General features: G+C 47.5%; 1 protein-coding gene across 1 annotated transcript in view; it reads left to right on the top strand.

Moving 5' to 3' along the window:
- The window catches only part of LOC146202354 (protocadherin Fat 3-like), a 148,120-nt gene that overhangs the window by 103,035 nt on the left and 26,339 nt on the right, over window positions 1-18,746 (top strand). The window contains exons 17-26 of the mRNA XM_084588125.1: window positions 127-438; window positions 4,196-4,435; window positions 5,620-5,751; window positions 6,830-7,061; window positions 9,406-9,533; window positions 10,288-10,412; window positions 12,741-12,919; window positions 16,922-17,160; window positions 18,037-18,220; window positions 18,578-18,717. Coding sequence (XP_084444251.1) covers window positions 127-438; window positions 4,196-4,435; window positions 5,620-5,751; window positions 6,830-7,061; window positions 9,406-9,533; window positions 10,288-10,412; window positions 12,741-12,919; window positions 16,922-17,160; window positions 18,037-18,220; window positions 18,578-18,717 — 1,911 coding nt within the window. The remainder of the gene's footprint in view (window positions 1-126; window positions 439-4,195; window positions 4,436-5,619; window positions 5,752-6,829; window positions 7,062-9,405; window positions 9,534-10,287; window positions 10,413-12,740; window positions 12,920-16,921; window positions 17,161-18,036; window positions 18,221-18,577; window positions 18,718-18,746) is intronic.

The following is an 18,746-nucleotide window of genomic DNA, read 5'->3' as shown; positions in this document are numbered from 1 at the left end:
AGCTCACGCACTGCCTAGCAAGATTGCGTTATTACCAGCGGCATGCGATGACCTCCAGTTGGTCCTCTCACTCATGTCCTCCTCGTGGGGAACGCGTGGGTGTACTCATCTGTGGCATGCATGCAGGCCATCGATCGTGACTCTGGTCGCAACGCTGCCATCCGCTACACGATCCTAGGCGAACATGCGAACGGCGCGCTTATGGTGGATGACGACGGCAACATTGTCACCAAACGCAGCCTGGACCGCGAGCGCGAGGCCAAGCTTGAATTCCTCGTGATTGCATTCGACGGTGGCATTCCTCAACTCAGCGGCACTACCACGGTGGCCGTCCAGGTGGAAGACATCAACGACAACCCACCCTTCTTCGACGGGGACACATTCTTTGTCCAGGTGCCCGAGGAGCAGGACCCTCCCATCGAAGTCTTCAAGCTCATGGTGAGTTCTGCCGGCGGGGCCTTTGCTAAGGCAGTGTCCTGTCGTTAACGTCGGCTGTTCGTACTCACGAGAAGAGCTGGAGAACCCGCACGACCGTTTTGCTAGGCGTTACAACATAATGTCCGCACTGTCAGGCGCGAATCAGGTTAATAAATGCGAACTTGCCTTCGCAGAGGCAAGTGAAAAAGGGCAAAAGGAGCTCGAAATGTGATCCCCCAAGAGTTCTCCCCAGTTGCCGGTCGTCGCTTCCGTTACCGCGCTCCGCCATAAACGGAGTGGCGTGCGCACTTTGCGCTTCCGCGAAGGTCGTCGCCATTGATTTGGCTGCTGCGCGCCCTTTTGTTGCCCGCGGAATCGAATTACTCCCTCCCGCCGGTCGATCGAGGAGCCTTCGATACTTCCGAGAAGGGGGCAATAGAGCAAACAAGGCGTGGCCCGGTTGCGAGCGGCGGCACGCGCTCGCTACCGGACGGCCACGCCGAGTCACTCACATCCCGCTGCTCCTCTGGGACAAGCCTTCGACCCCGTTCTTGCAGATTGAAAGAAAACAGGGGGAACGGAACGATGCGAGGTCTGCAGTTGACAGGTTGCGAGCCGGCGCGACGGCAGCGGCCGTTTGTTTGGATTAACCAATCAATCTACTTCTCGCGACGCTGTTTGCCCGCCGCAAACTCCTTGTAAATAGGCTGCAGGTCTTCTCCGGCGTCAGTGGGGCCCTCCTCGAACACGGCCGCGTGAAACCGCTTGGGGAAAAGGGGGAAGGGGGGGGGGGGGGGGAGCTTTAAAGCAATCGCGGCTCCTGAGTGGGTTTGCGTCGTGCGCACAGCCAAACAAAGCCGGCGGCAGAGAGTGCTCCGGATTGGATTCGTTGCGTGGAAGACGACGCCCGGACCGGCTACATCTCAATGGGGGCTCGTAAACAGCCCTATGTGTATCGAATGGGCCTGGTCGTTCGGGTAATGGATGGTAGCGAGTCGCAGCTGAAATACAAAGGCGAATCGGGCGAAAAAAAAAGGAAGAGGAATGGCAGCAACGCTTAGGCGCGAACGCAGAGGAACTCCTTGTCCCGCGTATGTATGCGCCGGCGAAAGATTTCACTTTGGTTTTCAGTGGTTCACATGGTCTGAACGGTTTCGAATTTCGTCGAGACGCGGCCGCCCGCGGCGTTCCGGATGTAACGGATTGAGACAAACGCGCGTGCCGTCCCGCCTCCTCCTCTCCTTTTATTTTCGTTTTCTTCCTGAAATACGTCGTTGGCGGCGCAATGTGGCGTCGAGTCGTTACGATTTGCATAAAGTCGTTTTCGCTGCTGCCCCTGCCGCATTGCCGACACGTTCCCGCGAATATGACAGCTCGAAACTTTTCCAAGTTTTCGAGAACGACCGCGCAGCAGACAACAAGGACCTCGAACCTTGTTTTCTTTCTTTTTTTTTCTTTTTTTTTTTTTGTTTTCTTTCCATCAACCATTTTGAGAGCGCGTCAGAGCTGACTGCTCCGCACGTGATCCGAGTAAAAGGTTCTTCCCTTTTACTTACACCTTTTCGCGCATTCTATAAATGCCCTTAGTGCTTGTCATTTCGTCTTCGCTCGAAGACACTCCCCTCGCTTCCTTAATTACGGACGGCTTCTCGGAGCGGCTACAATGCTGTCATGGTACTCGCAGCTCTTGAGACAGCTTTCAGAGTTTGCGATGTGAAAACAATTAGTACGCATTAATGCATGGCCCGCCACGCTAAAGTGCCGTTCGCTGTTCTTCCTAGAGTTTCTTTCTTCTCTCCCCCTCTCTCTTGACCTTTTGTCCCGTGGGTTTCTTTCTTCGTAATGCGGGCACCATGCGTAATGACTGAGGCAAAGCGGCTGCTTCACGCGCGTTGTACATACCTTCCTCTCTTTACGAAAGCACAAGACATGAAGCGCGCGTGACGGAAGAACAGTAATACTTTGCGAATTTTGCCATTAAAATCCCAGAGGCTGTAAATGAGGCTCAGAAAAAAAAAAAAAGCACATAAATAATACTTTAACTGTTGTTTCGTGGCATATTCTCATTGGTTCAATTCACGTAACGTCGTTGCCTTTCCGTGGAGACAACAGCAACAACGAAAAAATGCATAGTCAAGCCTTATTATTAGCCCCGTCATCACTGTGTTTTTGTAACGACGTTTTGTAATAACCACCCAAGAAATAGGAAAAAAAAAAAAAAGAAGAAATCCACAGCTTCAGGTAAATTTGGCTATTGACAACCACTTTAGTCGTTTCGACGCCAGAGTTATTAAACAGGTTAGACATGTTTATTTTTTTTTTATTCATTTCTAGAAAACACTTCATTAATATACTACGAGACAATTTTTTTTTTAACTTTGCACTTACTTTAATCACAATTGACAGTTTCGCGTCTGTCTTTCATTCGGTAGTTTCGTCACTTGGCTTTACGTCATCAAGTTCTTCTTTAGACTCCTTATCGAACATTTACTATATATATATATATAAGCGCGCACTATTCCTTGCTTTTATTACTCAGAAATTAGCTGCATGATTTTTGGTGCTTTCATCTGATTTCAGGCCGAGCTGCGTGCTCTCGATGCATGCTCAGGACTCCTCTTTTGAGCTTCCTTGCCGGCATAGAATTATCTGAAGTGCTTCAGGGGGTTCCCAGGCAATTTCTTGATTCATATCGATGAGTGCAATTCTTCGATAGGAAGCTCAAATTTATTATTATTTATTACTATATCCTTGCCATTACCACACAGGGTGGATTTGATCCCAGGGCTTTTTCTTACGTAAGCCTTATTATTCTAAACACTTACGCCAAGAGAGGACTTATGAATAACGCGATAGGGGAGGGGTGGTGGCGCAAGCGGCTGGATGGGTACAGCGCGTATTTTGAAATTTGTTCCCGGGAAAAATGGAGGTTACTATATATGGTTCTATAGTGGGGAATTTTCTGTTCCAGGAGGAAGGAGAGAGATTGGTCACGACCCCCTTCATTCTCTACTCCCCCCCCCCCCCCTCCTCCTCTTCCTCAGCACCCTTCCATAAGCCGCCTACGCTGGCTGGTTATTTATAATGCTTATTAGACGCCGTGCTTAATGTAAAAAAAAAAAAAAAAAGAAGAAATAAGAAACTCTGAATTTAAACTTTTTTTTTCTTTTTTGCTCCGCTAACAGGGCAAATGTAGTTTAGGATTGTCTGCTCAGTACTGACGGAGCAGTCTTTTCTCAGCGACACTGGTGAGGTCACGTGAAGGTGCGCGGACAACTGGCCAAATGGAACGAAATCCTTCAGTCCTGGCTCGGTTTTCGCTTGAATTATTGAATACGTAATGATCCTCCAATCCGCCTTGTGACCCGTTGCTGCATGCAGTACATGCTACGACCCAAAAATATAGCGCTTCAGATATTCAGCAGGACAAATATGATGACAAATACTAGACCGTAACTTTGACGATGCGACTACTTCAGGCCACGTAATCACCATCTTTGTCATCTTTATTTTCGTTGTCAGATAAATGCACATGATTTCCAGTATCGGATGTCCCGAAGAATAAACTGTCCGGGGGATCTCATAGTAGAACCCGAAGCGGATGCTTTCGTGTGGCTACGTGGGCAAAGTTTTGCGCTTTTCGTTGTTAGCCTTTCTGTCCAATCACGGTTTGCTCCTTTTGCCATTTCGCGCGCTTGTCATAAATAGCCTAACGTCGTTGAGTTTGGTATGGTAGCCCTTGGCGTCGTCGAGTGAAGTGGGGCTGGCACGTCTGCAGGCCAAGGACGCCGACCTGGGCGACAACGCGGTGATGAAGTACCGCATCATCGGGGGAAACGACGACGGCTCCTTCGCAGTTAATGAGGACACCGGCGCCGTGACCACCAGCAAGCGGCTGAACTTCGAGACGCAGCCCGAGTACGCTCTCCAGGTGGCTGCCTTCAACGTGAAGCCGTTCCAAGGACCCAACGCCGCCATCATGGGCAATCCTGTGGTCAACCTCATTGTCAAGGTTCAGGTAAGCGCTCTCCCGGACTGCCGTGCTCACGCCTTACTCAACGTGCATCAGGCGCCGCCGTCCCTACATGCTCCTACAGATGCACTGTGCACAAAATCCGTGCTGGAGTGGCCAGCTTGTTTGCTATAGCGCTTTAACCTGACTATGTCGTGATGGATGCGGCGCTCGATTTGGGCACTTCAAAAGCGGACACAGTCACCGGATTTTGCGGCTTTTTCACGTTCAGGTAGAAATAAAAAGGAGAGAGGGGAGCATCTGCCATGTTTGGACACGAAGACTAGAACTTTTTCTCCTATACTTGCTCCTGATATAGCGACGAAGAAGAGACTGCAAAATTGTGGAGGCTCGATGAAAAGGGACGACTGGTGAAAAAAAAAAAAAACAAAAAAAAAGAAAAACAAGCAATCAACATCGTTTTTCAAAATAAACGCTTTAGGTGAGAGCGGGAGAAAATATCTTAAAGCAAGGGACAACGGCTTCGCGGGTGAGAGCACAATTTCTTCACATAGTCAAAAAAAATTTGATAAACTATACCGATATCTCCATCCAACGGAGCGAAGATATCGCAGTTTTAGTGGACGGAAAAGAAAGTGTATCGAGAAATCACGCCACGAGCAAACAATTAGCTTTACTCTTGAATGCAATCAGCTGAACAAAAAAAAAAAAAGGGGGGGGGGTGGGGGGAGAGAACACATCGAAGACAGGCATGACACGACGGCACGGAATAGCCATCGGGTGGTTTCCGCTCTTTGTAGCCCCAGCTGGAGATAGCGGGAGATTGCAACCTCCCACTTGGTGTCTGACCTTATTTCGTAACCAAATTAGCTGAAATATGTACTTGAAGTAGAAAAGGCATTCAGCGCAATATAGGTAAAAGGAGACTTTAAAATTAGGCAGCCGTTGTGATATCGTCTATATTATGGGTTTATTTATTTATTTCCAAATACTGCAGGCAGTAGCGCTGCCCAAGCAAGGGGAGGGGGGGGGGGGGGGGGGGGGCGTTACATGTTCTGCAGTAACAGTTCAGTTAAGATATTTTCATTGGTGCATTCAACAATATTGTCGTTGACATATTCTTACTGCGCCGTCATCTGCGGTTGCAACAAACGAGATGGCGTTGGAAATGCTGAAGTGCCCGTGACGTGCCTAATAACGATATCGCTGTTACGCGCTTTGCGCCGCAGGACGTGAACGACGAGCTGGTGACGTTTGAGCGCAGCTCGTACAACTTCCGAATCTGGGAGAACACTACGCGCAGCGAGACGGTCGGCTTCCTGAACGCAACCAACCAGCACAGGGAGTCCGGGAACCAGCAGGTTGGTGTATACACCGCAGGCATGGCAAACAGACTTGCCTATGTCTGCAAGCGTATAGCCTACTAATATTTTTCCTCACATGAACAGTTTAAAGTGTTTTAACGACACACTTCTCCACAAGGTGCAGCCTTCTGGTGTAGATTTTGATTCCAGAACAATTCGACGACCGTTTTAAATACGCTTCGGTGCTCATAGCACAGCACTGTCCCCTTGTCAGGAAAAACTTCAGCGACAGTTTGCTGCACGGACATTCGGTAGCATATGCATCGACGCCTAGCAAGCGTAGTCGTCGTTGTATTGGACATTGATAAATGTGTGCAGAGTATTTGCGTTTCGTGACGAGGAATAGGCTGTTGCCACAGTGCCAGAGGAAAGGTAAGGACATTTTAGTGCATTAATCAGTCACCCCCGGAAACAAGACATAGTAACCTTCATACCAAGAAACTGCCAGTTACTTGATCATTTGCTTTTTTTTTTTTTTTTTTTTTTTTTTTTTTTTTTTTTTTTTACCTTGCGAAACGACCCTAATAAAAATATTTGTGCTTCCGCCCAGTAATTATCGCACTGTCCGTCCCGCGCCCTCAATGCTTCAAGGGGTGTGATCCCTGTTTTTGTTATATCAGTCCGGATGTTTGGTGCAGTTCTGGCTAATGTAACAAAACACAGTCTATTTCGCATGACTTGAGCTGTTGGTTAAGCCGATGGTGTCGGCTGTTACCACGCCAGTGTAACCATGTGAGATATTTTGCACTACGCACGGTATAGTTCACGCCGGGGCCAATATAATAATGTCACCACATGGTTTTTTCTGTATGTGCAGAACGATATAGAGAATCTACAGTATGGTTGCCAAGGAGTTTTTCGTAAACTTTAATTTTGCTACATAGGTGAACTTTTTTTTAATGTCTCTTCAAATCCCAGGCAGCCCATTTGGTTATTGTCGGCGCTGTGAGTCAAGGCAGCACTACAATAAATAAATAAATAAAAAAACTAGCCTTCGAGCCAAGATTTTCGAGGTCGAAGTCTTAGCAGCCAGTGTGTGCGTCCTCACATGACGGCTGGACTGCGACGGACGCAGGTGACCTTTTGGATCGCCGAGGGCAACGCCGAGGGAAAATTCTGGATCAATCCGAGCACTGGGGAGCTGGTGCTGATGGACAGCGTCGACCGGGACCCACCTGAGAACCAGGTACAGTTCCGGCTCAAGGTGTTCGCGCGGGACCTGCAGTCCATCGCTCCCTTCAACACATCGGTGCCTGTGATCATCGACGTACTAGACGTCAATGACAACGCGCCCACCTTTGGCGAAGGTAAGCCGACCGCCACCGCTCTGTTCACCAATAACGATTTGGCGTGCATATACGTGAACCAATATTCTGCATTAGGAGAAGAGAGGAAATGGCATTTCGTTGCGGTGCTATCATATAGGGCATGGACAGATGGAAGGGGGGGATGGGAGGGGGGGGGGGGAGTTTCTTTTATAGTGACTGCAGAACATTGTTGTATTGCAAGAATTTGGGTAATGTGGTGCCGGCATCGTTGGGCATAAAACGTGTACTTTTATTCTGCGGAGTTGTTAAAGCATTGTTCAGAGTAATTCGTGATTGGCGAAACTTGCCAGGGAATACGGAGAGTCGGTTGGCCATCGATTGTATATGCGCGCATTAGTAAACAGTTAAGAGCGGTCATTTCGATGGCGCGGCTTTGTGCCACGTTCGAAAAGTTGGTAGTTCGGGTCTTGCATTCTACTCAGTTCTACAGCACAGTGAGCGCATGGTCCATTGGTAATGCGTTGTGCAGAACAGCTAACGGGACGTATTCGATACGCTTTCATTTTCCACTTCATTTGCAACCAGTGCTTAAGTGCGGTCTTTATAGGGAGCCAATGGTCCGGTCGCTTCCCACGGGCGCTCGAAAGCCGCGGCTCAATCAGCCGACTAGAATAAGCAATGCGAGAGGACCAAATGTATCAAGAACGTCAAGTGGAATCTTATGCAATACGGCCCCACTGTGTCGCGTACGAGTAGCACTACTGCCGGCTGTTTCAAAACTTTAACGCAAAAGGTGGCCACGACCCCCCCCCCCCCCCCCCCGCCCCTTTTTCCCTTAGCCCCCACGGTAACAGAGCATGCACCTTTGCGCATTGAAGCCGTGGAATCGGATACCTCTGGGAAATTTGCGTGTCATGGCTATGTTGATGAAGAACCACCAGAAGGTTTCGTTTTTGCTAAGAGCTAGTTTTACGTTTTCATTAAGCGCAGGAGAAACTTAGAATAAAAGGATATAAACCGCTTCCTATTCGCTGAAGAGGGTCTTCAGGTACTCCGGAAAATTAATAGCGAAGTTCGTGCAAAGACAGCTAAAAGAAAAAAAAAATAGGCCCACCCTCTTTTTCATGCTCCCTTATGACGACGCTTTACTTTATTTTCTTAAATGAAGCAGAGTTTATTTTAAATGGGCGGCTAAAATTATTATCCTAGTATTTTCTTCGTAATAATAATTGCCACAGAAAAGCGTAAAAGAGAATAAAAAGTACCGCTCCTTTGGGAGCGCACTTCTTCTTTTTATCCAAGCGGCGTTTTGAGTCAACAGCACTCAACGTTCACGGCGAGTTAATCGCGTAAGGAGAGAGTAATCTACCGCCTTTTATCACTAGCGCAGAAAAGAAATACGCGCAACAATATCTCGTTAGCTGCATCTTTTCGTTTTCTTTTCTTTATCCCCTGTGATGGGGTTTACAGTCGCGACAAATTTTATTAATCTCAAGTCGGCGGCAATGGAAGAAAGAAGCTTAGCCCGTTAGGGGTTTGCGAAGGCGCTGTCGGCTGAGAGCGATGTGCTGCGTACACAATTAAAATAAAGTACATTACGATCCAGAAAGGAGGGATAAAAATAGGGCTGTGGATGAGCACACCACCAAGCAGCCACTTATAGTACACGCTGCTCAGATAAAGGGAACAAAATACGACTCGCCTCTTCATCCCGCCTCTCATCTCAGTGCTTTGCTGCTCAACAACGACACTTCTTTTTCTTTTGGGCTGTTCATCGAAATGAAAGGTAGAGTTTCTGCCATCACTCGCAGTGCTTCAGGCAGCTGTGTTTGGGATTTTATACGCGTTACTACAGGCCGGAAAAGTGGACAACTGATATTAGTCAGTATGAACTTTAAAGAATGCAATATTCAGTTTTTTATTTTATTTTTGAATGGGGGGTTTAGCAAATAAATGACAAATAGCGACTGGGAAGGACTGACAGGACCTGCTTGGAACAGTTATCAGGCAAAAAAAAGTTTTTGTTGTTCTGTGTTTTGAAACCACGTGTAATCACTGGCACACTTTGCGACATATGCAAATCCACTATAAGTGCTTCCGAATAGCCACCCTCGACGTGTTTTTGTTATGAAGCACAGTTTCGCAACATTTCATTCGTTCAACGTTACGTCGACATACGAGGAATAACTATGTGCCGGGTAAGTGTATGTTTTCACGGGCGCAAGTAGGCCACCGGCGTATCCCTCTGCGTTGCACTGAGCGCAATGCTGCGAAAGGAAATAATTGGAGAAATCTACTGCGATTTCGTAGGAGGCGCTAACCATATTAGGAGATGTATCTTCTTCGATACTAACGTCCCTTTCTCATGTCATTTCCTATGCAGAAAAATTTGCTCTCGAGCTTCCGGAAAGTCTCCCGCTGGGGACCGAACTGCCGGCTTTCTACCGAGCACGGGACATCGATGCTGGTCCCAATGGACAGATTGTTCGCTTCATGATCGAGGGATCTGAGGTGAGTATCGGTGGGAAGCAATAGTACGTGCGAGTGTGCGTGCGTGTTTGTGCGCTCGCATATCGAAGTCTCAAGAAGCCTTCGTGAACGCTAGCAAGAGAAAGAGAGAAAATATACCAAGAGGCATTTGTAGCAGTTTTCCTCGTTATTCTTGTAAACATACATTATGTACTTAACCTGAACGCTAAGGACCTGACTGGAGCGCGCCCCGATCATAGTTTTCAGTTCAAAACACGGAAACAACTGAGCTGTGTCAAAACTACGACAAAATATTCGGTAGTTCTGTCGTAACGTGAGACATATTTCTGCAGTTCTATGAGTAATTTCCTGTAGTATTTTTTTCTCTATTACTTCCCTGTAGTCTACAGTTCTTCAGCATTTTTCTGTTGCAACTGAACAACATTATAAGGCAAGTGCAAAAATTTATGTCATCGGAAAATATTCACGGTGAAAAACTTCAAAGAAATTCTTTGTGGACAAGAGCAAATTTTCTGTGCTCTTTTTTCCGACCGGATACAAGCATATTATGTGCTGATATTTAGTATAGTAAAAAGGAAAAGGGCGGCTTAGAATAAGTGCTCCGAAAATTTAAGCTGCTTTATTTCAAGGCACGTCTTTAGTCACCAGCGATTTAAAGCAAAGAATCACGGAAAAGAAATTTAGTATTTTCGAAAGCTCTCTTGATCCTTTTGCTGATTTCATTTTTTTTCTTTATTCCTTAAATAATTCTTTGCGTATGTTTTTACTTTTCCAGGACAAGTTTTTCGTAAACAACATGACCGGGGCTCTGACGCTCATCTCAGAACTTGACTACGAGACCGCCGAAACGCACGAGTTTACCGTGTTCGCCATCGACGGAGGAACGCCGCCGAAAACTGGGTAAGGATTGGAGGCAGAGCGTTCAAGTGCTTCTGCAGACATGCAGCAAAGTTATCCGATTAAAATACAGGCCTGTCGCATTAGGTGGAGAACCGTGAAACTGCAGGTTAGGACAAAGGCCACAACAGCGGTAAACCAAAACTGAGTATAGTTAGTGCCTTGATAAGTTCATCCTTCCTTTCGGCTGAAGTTAAACTTAATCCCGTCCTGTTTCCATGCCACCTCCTCCTAACAAGCGAAAGCAATATTCACTGTGACATTTTTTAAAAACATTTTTAGCCTGGTGCACTGCACTCAGATCTAAGAGGCTCAAGGAATAGGCGCGGTGCCAGTGTATAGCCCCTGCGCTGTGCTGTTCCACATCGCGCTCTTGTTTTCCTATTTGCCTCATCACGTGGAAGGTATAGTTTGCAATCGCCGCTCACAAGAAAGGAGCGCACTGCGTTTGCATACATTCGTAAACGACAAACTTGAGAACGTGAGGCGACGTCTCACACTAGACAGCGCTCCACTTTACCGCCGCGAATATAATTAAGTTCCAATCTAGATATCCAAATGTGTAGGTGTTGTGAGCTGCTCACGAATGAAGCGTGAGCACCTGTTTTTGTACGAGGAGGTCGATGCAAGATGGGAATGTATACATATAGCGAAGTGAACGACAGAATGAGAAACACCGGTGTATAATTATTCAGGCCGAAATTCACGGCTGCCCTTTCTTGCAAACGTTCTGCGCCCGCAGTCTCAGCTAACGTGAGCGTGCGTCCCATCCCAGCTTTCTTGTACCTCGGGAAAATGTCACTGAAAAGTCGCGGCAGCAGGTACATTTACTTGGCACACGGATTTCGGGAGAATGCGAAAAGTTACGTGACGCTTTGCCATATTTTTCCGCTATTTTTCACTGTTCCCTCATCTAAACTCCCGAGCACTACTTTTCTGACATTTCCTTCTCCGAAGACACGTCAGGGCTCCTTCTGCGCAATCTGATCTCATTTCCGGGAGGTCTCAGAAATAAAATGCAGAAGAAAATTGCAATTTCATCCTGTTTTTCTCTCCATGGCGTCTTCAAGTTTGTCTAGCTAAATTATTGTTATCGGTTTACCCTTTCCACTGCATGCGTGTGCCCTTTGGAATTCCGTCTCAGATTGGATTCCTTACTTGAACCAACTTCTTCGTCCTTTGACGAAAGTTCGTCGCTCCCAGCTCTGACTGAAACCCGTAATCTCTGACAGTGGCGCTTTTCTTATTGCGCTTCTTCCTTCCTACCCTCTTCCCCCTCCCCTTCCCGCGCTCTCTTCTCTTTTATTTCTTGTTCGGCGCTGCCTTGCTTCCTTGCTTCGCAAGCATGTGTTTCTTCATGATCGGTTCCAAAACGGCATCAAAAAAGTATCAAGTTTTGAACGACGATTGCTGGGCGGAGTGGGGCGCCGTATCCGCGTACTTAAAAGCGAAAGATCAATTTAAGAGAAAAATTGTGGAACAACAATTGGCAAGAATGTCGGTGTTTTTCGACGGTATGCTGAAAAATGAAGTCTGTGATCCAGAAATCAGCTTTAATGGTTTCCAATACGGCCTCACTTTGACCTTTGGTCGTTGTGTAGGGCGAACCTTTCGAGTCAACAAACGCGCCGTTTCTTCGGCGCCGGTCGTCTATAGGACTGCTGGTTAAAGTTTCATGACGCTCTAGCGGCTCAGTGTATTTTGCTTAGTCATTTGCGCAGCTTGCCTTTTAAGCTTCTTACCTGGCGTTTGAATGGAATGTTTAATTTTTTATTCGCTCTTATTAACAGGGCTGTCTTCTTCTACGCTTCCTTTGGGTTTCGTGGATATCAAACAAACAGCCAAGGTATAATAGCGAAAACAGTCATTGCACGAATACCATCCTTTTCGACGATAAATGTTGATGTTACAGAAGGCGCAATTTTTTCACCTATAGTTTTGCGTGCGTTCGTATTTGGAATTGAAATTTAGAAGCACATGGGCTGTATTGATTTCATACGCGACACTATTACAACTTTTGAGAGGTTTTATTAGAAGTTTAGACTTGAATCTGTTGCCTAGTTGGGCAGGACTTTTGAGGTGGCAATTGAAACCATCGTTGCGTCTTGCATCCCGAGTCAGACGTGCTCCTCTTAGGCCATGCATACACATTCATACAGCTCGGTAAAAGCGGGTCTTTATGTCTATGCTAAATACCATTGTATGCTAATAACTATATTTACAGCTTGAAAACGCAACGGAAGTGAAATTTAAAGTGCGAAAACATCTAATTCGCATTTGGCCTAACGCTAAATTGGTTGTCAATTTTTTTTTTTTTTTCTATGTCCGCAGCTCTGCGAGCATCATCATTTCGGTGCAGAACATCAACGAATTCAGCCCAGAGTTCATCGGCCTTCCTTACAATTTCTATGTGGCCGAAAATGCAGCGCGTGGCACCAGCGTCGGCCAGATCCAGGCGCAAGACAAGGACGGAAACAAGATCACATACACCCTTTCCGACGGCGACACAGGTAATGGAATACAGGGCATTCCTTATTACATTCACTGACACAGCGATGTGTACTGCCTATTGAATAAGCGACCCGGTGCTCCAGCTGGAAAAAGGTCACTTTGAGGTCCTGGCTTGGAAAATAAAGGAGATATGTCCTTTATCGCTGCTCACGAATTGAACTCGACCACTTTTCGCTATGGCAAAGCGTGCAGCCTTGATCAAGAGTCGAAGAAGTGTACCAATTGGCGCATACTAACATATATTATGGTGAGATTACCAAAAAGAATAAAATAAATAATGCGCCTACAGAAAAACAAGCGGGAAAGACGCTACACAGCGTCGTCCTTTGGGCGTCTTTTTCTCGCTGGTTTTTCTGCTAGCCTCGATAAAGAGCCTGCAGTCCACAGTGTTGGGATCTGAACTACATAGTCGAGTACTTCACACCACTAAAGCTCGAAATTTTCAGTATGGGGAGAAGAAGAAAAGAAAAAAAAAATGTCAGGAGTTTCACATTTCACAGACTTGTCCCCCCCCCCCCCCCCCCTCCCGCGCACATTCATGCATCTGTTTGTTTTTGGCGTTCAGCGTACACTGCTTTACTGTTTTTTCAGCCTATACAGAACTGTCCTTTAGTACCCAGCTAAGTTGTTCAAAGATGGCGAACAGAAGTTTTATCGATTTCTCAAAAAAACAATTTTGGAGTAGCAGGAGGAGTTAACAGGAAGCAGCGCTTAAACCATTAACCGGGAAACGAGAGTTTAGCTTTCGTATCGCAGCAGATAGCTCTTGTCATACTTCATATTTTCTCATAAGATTTCACGAGGTGAAATCGGGGGCACGTGTCGCGTTCTTCTCTCCTTTACCGAAAGAAACAACGAGAGGAAATGGAGCAACGGGGTAATGTTTCGAGCGCGATCCAATCAGCGCCGAGGCGCGTACGTAAGGCCCCGTCAGTCGGGAAAGCGGGGCGCGCCGCCATGCAGATGTCAGCGCGAGCGAATCCTGGGCACCTCGGACCTGACGTTTTCCACGTGGTACTCATACACGCACAAACACGCAGCCAGACTCGGGTGGAGGTCGCACAGGAAATAGTGCGACACGAGGTAACGACGGCGGCGGGACTTCGGCGACGGGGCTTGAAGTTATTTCCCGTCGGATCGATTCCCCAGATATTTGCAATTCTCTCCTTGCTTTCTTTTCCTTGTCGCGTTCAGAGCACTAATTTTGAGTTATATGGGAGGTTCAGGGGAAAAAAAATATATATATAAGCAGAGCGCCTAGCCCATAGGGAAAGAAAATTCAAGAATTTGGGGATCTAAAGAGGAAAAGTAATATATTTATTTACGTATAAAATGGTGCAAGGCTAAAACGTAAAAAATATAAAGCGTTTAAAAGGAGTGACCGTACTGCTCTTTGCCTCATACGCCCTCGTCTCTCTTCCTTTCCCATCAAAAGGAATGTCTCCGCATTAGGGAATCACCAGCGTCTTCTCTTATAGGTTCCATTAAGGTGGTCTGTATAACGGTGCCCTTGCTCGCTTTAATGCACTTCCTCATTAATTGGTCCTCTTGTGCTATACGGCACAGTCTGTCCCATCTTCCGCTATTCCCTTCTCACATCCCTTTTCTGTCCCCTTTTTTTCTTGCCATTCGTTTATCCTCTATCTATCGGATAGCTCAGAAGAAAAAAATGACAGCGTGCCGACGTCAGATCGTACCGTGATCTTCGGGCCTTAATGATCATACGGAAGGCTCGCGCCTTTCCCGTTATTTTCTTTTTTCTCCTGGAATGTGCAGGACCTCAGAGAGATCGCATGACGATGGTTCGGCGTTGTTTTGGTGGAGAATGTGACCACAATGACTCTGCGCAAGAAATGGTTATTTAATCGCGTCTCCTCTCGAGTCCTTCACTTGGGAGAGGCTCTCAGTATTCGGCATGGCGGGCTTCGAAATTGTTTCGCTCAGCGCGACGTTTCGGATACGCGCTACACGTGGCCCACCTACGTGCTGATTATTGCCTCTACGCGTTAAAAACCTTCAGGTCGTTAAAATAGGGTCGTATATCCTTTCATTGCAGCGTGCCTTGCGGCAGAAATGTAGCTTTGGATATTAAAATTCTGCCGACTGAAATACATGCATGCATCTAACTAAGACGGAAAAGGCAGAAACGCGTAAAGGCGTATCGCTCACTGCCTTTACGCGTTTGCTTTATGGAAGGCGGGAAGGAACGATAAGCAGAGTTGAAAATTACTGGAGCGTCTGAGAACGGCGTTCCTCTATGACTCGTCCAATGGTTCTCCTCCGACTGCGCGTTGCTGCATGTATACTCCTTATCTCGGTTTGCATGGCTGTTCCCGCTTGCTGCTTATGCGCTCGGGCAGTCCGATTCTCAAGAATTGCCGAAGGAATGAAACAAATTAACTTATATTTGAGCGCACCCCTCGCAGGTCTTATAAAAATTATAAATAGCGGTCGCAGATAGGTCACGATACTTCCGTTTGTGATTTTGTGTGAGTCGAATGACTCCGAAGCGCAGTACATCCGTGCAAACTTTCCATATCGACTCGCCCGCATGTCTCTGTACGACCACCAGTGCTCAGTGCAGTCGGGACTGCTCGCTTGCGTGCGTGCGTGCTTGCACGTGGGACACTTCGGGTCGAATTCCGCACTGTATGTCTGCTCTCCTTCGCCGATTTCGCTCTCTCTTCTCTACCGGACAGAGGAACGCTTCCTGCACGGGCTGGCCTTTCTGGGGCATTATTCTCGCCTGTATCGCGTCGTCTTGGGCGTGACGAGACTTCCGATTGAGAATTACGGTAACACGCATTTCGCGCCGTCATTGTTCGCGGGGGTTTACTTCATTTTGCTCCCTGCGCCCATCCTTCGTTTTCTTTCTTTACGTCCCTTTATTAACGCCCCGCAAACATAGCCGTATAGGCGGCAAAGGGTCTTGGCATCCGCAGTAACGATTGTGCCGGAAACAGCCCGGTGGCCGTTATTTCGCTTCCGCGGACCTGCCCGATTGAGATGTTTTATTGACCCAAGCAGGAGGGAGCGACGGTGGGGCGACGCGGCTGCCCCCCTTCGTTTTCTCCCTCATATATATATATATATATATAAGAGGGAGAACTTGTCGAACTGGCGTCCGTGTGTACAACCGCGGCCAGGATGCTGCTGCCTTCGTTGGTGGGCGCGGGACGCGTTCATCACGGCGTCCCTGCCGCGTCGGTGCTCGCTGTTGCTACTGCTGCCGTTGGGGCAGGAAAGCGCGTTGCAGCGATTCGTTCGTTTTTCTGCCAATGCTTCCGTGCCGTGGCTTGTTTGCTGCTCGGCGAGGGCGCACTAACCCCCGCGAGGCTCTACCCTTTCGGCCTGTTTCTTCGTGGCCGACTTTGTTCTCTCCGTGTTGTGAGGCGGACCCTTCCGAGAGGGGGGATGTGACTCATATTTCTCTGCCGCTCGCGGTATAGAAATTAATGTCCGCGTGTCTAACGGCCGCCGCTCCCTGCTGCTGTGGTGGTGCCTCAGCGCAGACCCGGCTTAGACGAGCTGCGCCATTTTCAATATATTTCACTGTCGAGCTAACCGATTTGGCCGGGTAACCGGAAGTGTAACATAAAAAATGGGATGAAGGCTGGACAGGGGCCTCGTTGCGCGCGCGTTTCCCGGCACTCAATTACCTTTTAGGATAGACAGGTGCAAAGGCATGACGCTACTGTTTGCCACGCAGCACTCGGGCTTTCGAACGGAGTTTGAAAAGCGCTTGTGTTTTATTGCTTTTGGAACAGTTCTCATGAGGATCAGAGAGGGCATATATAGTTGCGCTTCTTAAATATCGATGATAAACAATGTAATCGCGGCAAAAGTGTGGGTACGAGTGCACTTGCTATTAATTGTCCACGGACGAGCCTTCAGCGAGGCTCCTGATTCTCAAAGGGGTTAGGTTGCTACGTGAACACCGCCTACCATAAAACTCAGTTTGTCGTCACAACCCCGTCGTCTTCCTCTTGGCGCACACGCAGAGTTCTTTGGCATCGAAGCAGACACAGGCAAGCTGTACGTGCGCAAGAACCTGGAGTCCCGCACAGAGTACGCGCTCGTGGTGGCTGCCACCGATGATGGTTCTCCTGAGACCCGCACGCTGGGCGTCCAGGTGACCGTGTACGTCAAGGAAGTCAACAACTACCCGCCCGTCTTCTCACACTCCAGCTACAAGGGCACTGTGCTCGAGAAGTACGCCACCGACCGCGTCATCATCAAGGTAAGGCTCCTCTCCTGCATGCTCTAGCGGGCGGCACGTTACAGGTTTAACATCGTAGACTGTTCAGGTGTCGACGCAAGCATTCTCATGCGGCGACTGTTAGCGGCAGTAGTGGCGTTTGCGAGCTCGAATCCTGCGTTCAGAAAACGTGAGCCCTCGCTTAATGCTGGCGCAAGTAACCATGCATAAAGCTTCGTGTGCAATTGTGGTCATCTAAATGATCGAAAAGCAGTTCTATGATAGCTAGGCTATAGCTATTCGGTTCACAGATGTTAATTGTAGTGCGCGCCTCGGTACACGGAGGGGCAGGAAACTGTAACTTAGGCTTCTTGTTTCGCGAAGGCAGCGAAAGACAACGTTATTTTTAGCGCAAGACTGCGGAAGAACCAATATAAAAAGATTTAAATTCGAAATGACTCAGTGGGTGGCATCAGCGAATGTCTACAATTCTATAATTATTATAAACGCCTCAGAGGGAATCGAAAACACTGAATAAGGAACACTGATTATCTGTTCCTTCTTCATTTTCTGTAGTATAAGTAAGCAGTGAAAAAGAGAATTACATGCCGGGTCAATATGTGCTTCTTGAATGGCGTTTGTTGCACTTTGCTCGCCAAATGTGTTTGGCCGAGCTGGGAGTTAAACTCTCTTTATCGTATACCTATCGGGAAGCTTTTTTTTATTATTATTATTAGAGCGGTCACTCATTCTCGGCACCTCAGAGCAACAGTGGAGACGATGTATGGTGTGTGGCGTCAATTTATGCAAATAAAAGCCATCGAAACATCGAACCTCCCATAGAGGATGATGTTTACAATCCTGCTGCGCTGAAATTCTCCCTGTGCTAACTCCGTTTTTTTTTTTTTTCCTCACCAGCTTTTCGCCTCAGACAAGGACTTACAAAACAACACAATCACGTATAATATCTCCAGTGGCAACGACGATAATATATTCCTCATCGATCACCAGACGGGCGAAATCCGTGTCAACCCCGCAACTGTCAACCTCCTGGACTACGACCGCAAGAAACAATTCGTCATGCTGGTCCAGGCCAAAGACTGTGAGCACTTTACCACCTTATGCCACGTTGCGATAATATCAGTTAGACAACAGCGCCGCTCGGTGTAAAATTGTTTTGAATGATTAGTGGACATACAGCGTCGACAGAATAGGAACAGTCGTTTCGCAGTCGTCATTTCAGGTGTCGATAATTTGTTCTGCGCATATGCCAATTCCGTTCACTCATAGTTGGTTCTCTCTTGTCTTCCGCCAAGCTATCATGAATAGCCGACTACGGCTCAGCGTCGCGTCCTTTTCTTGACTACCTCTTACTGCTACGGGGAAAATGATTGGCCGGTCATTAATTCCCCCAAACTTGCAGTCCTCAACTCATAACTTGAAATTTGTATTCTTTCAGCTCACAATACACCCCTCTATGGACTGTCTATGGTTACAATTGATGTTCTGGATTCGAACGACCATGCACCTACGTTCTCGAAAACGGCATACTCAGCGTCACTACCAGAAAACCTTCCTTCTGGGCACTGCTTCTTGAGCGTAAGTTGCTTATATATGTGCAGTTACAT

This window comes from Amblyomma maculatum, chromosome 1 (genome assembly GCF_055883805.1).
Source record: "Amblyomma maculatum isolate TAMU_Amacu chromosome 1, ASM5588380v1, whole genome shotgun sequence".
Classification (NCBI taxonomy): domain Eukaryota; kingdom Metazoa; phylum Arthropoda; class Arachnida; order Ixodida; family Ixodidae; genus Amblyomma; species Amblyomma maculatum.
This window is presented reverse-complemented; position numbering and strand designations above follow the sequence as displayed.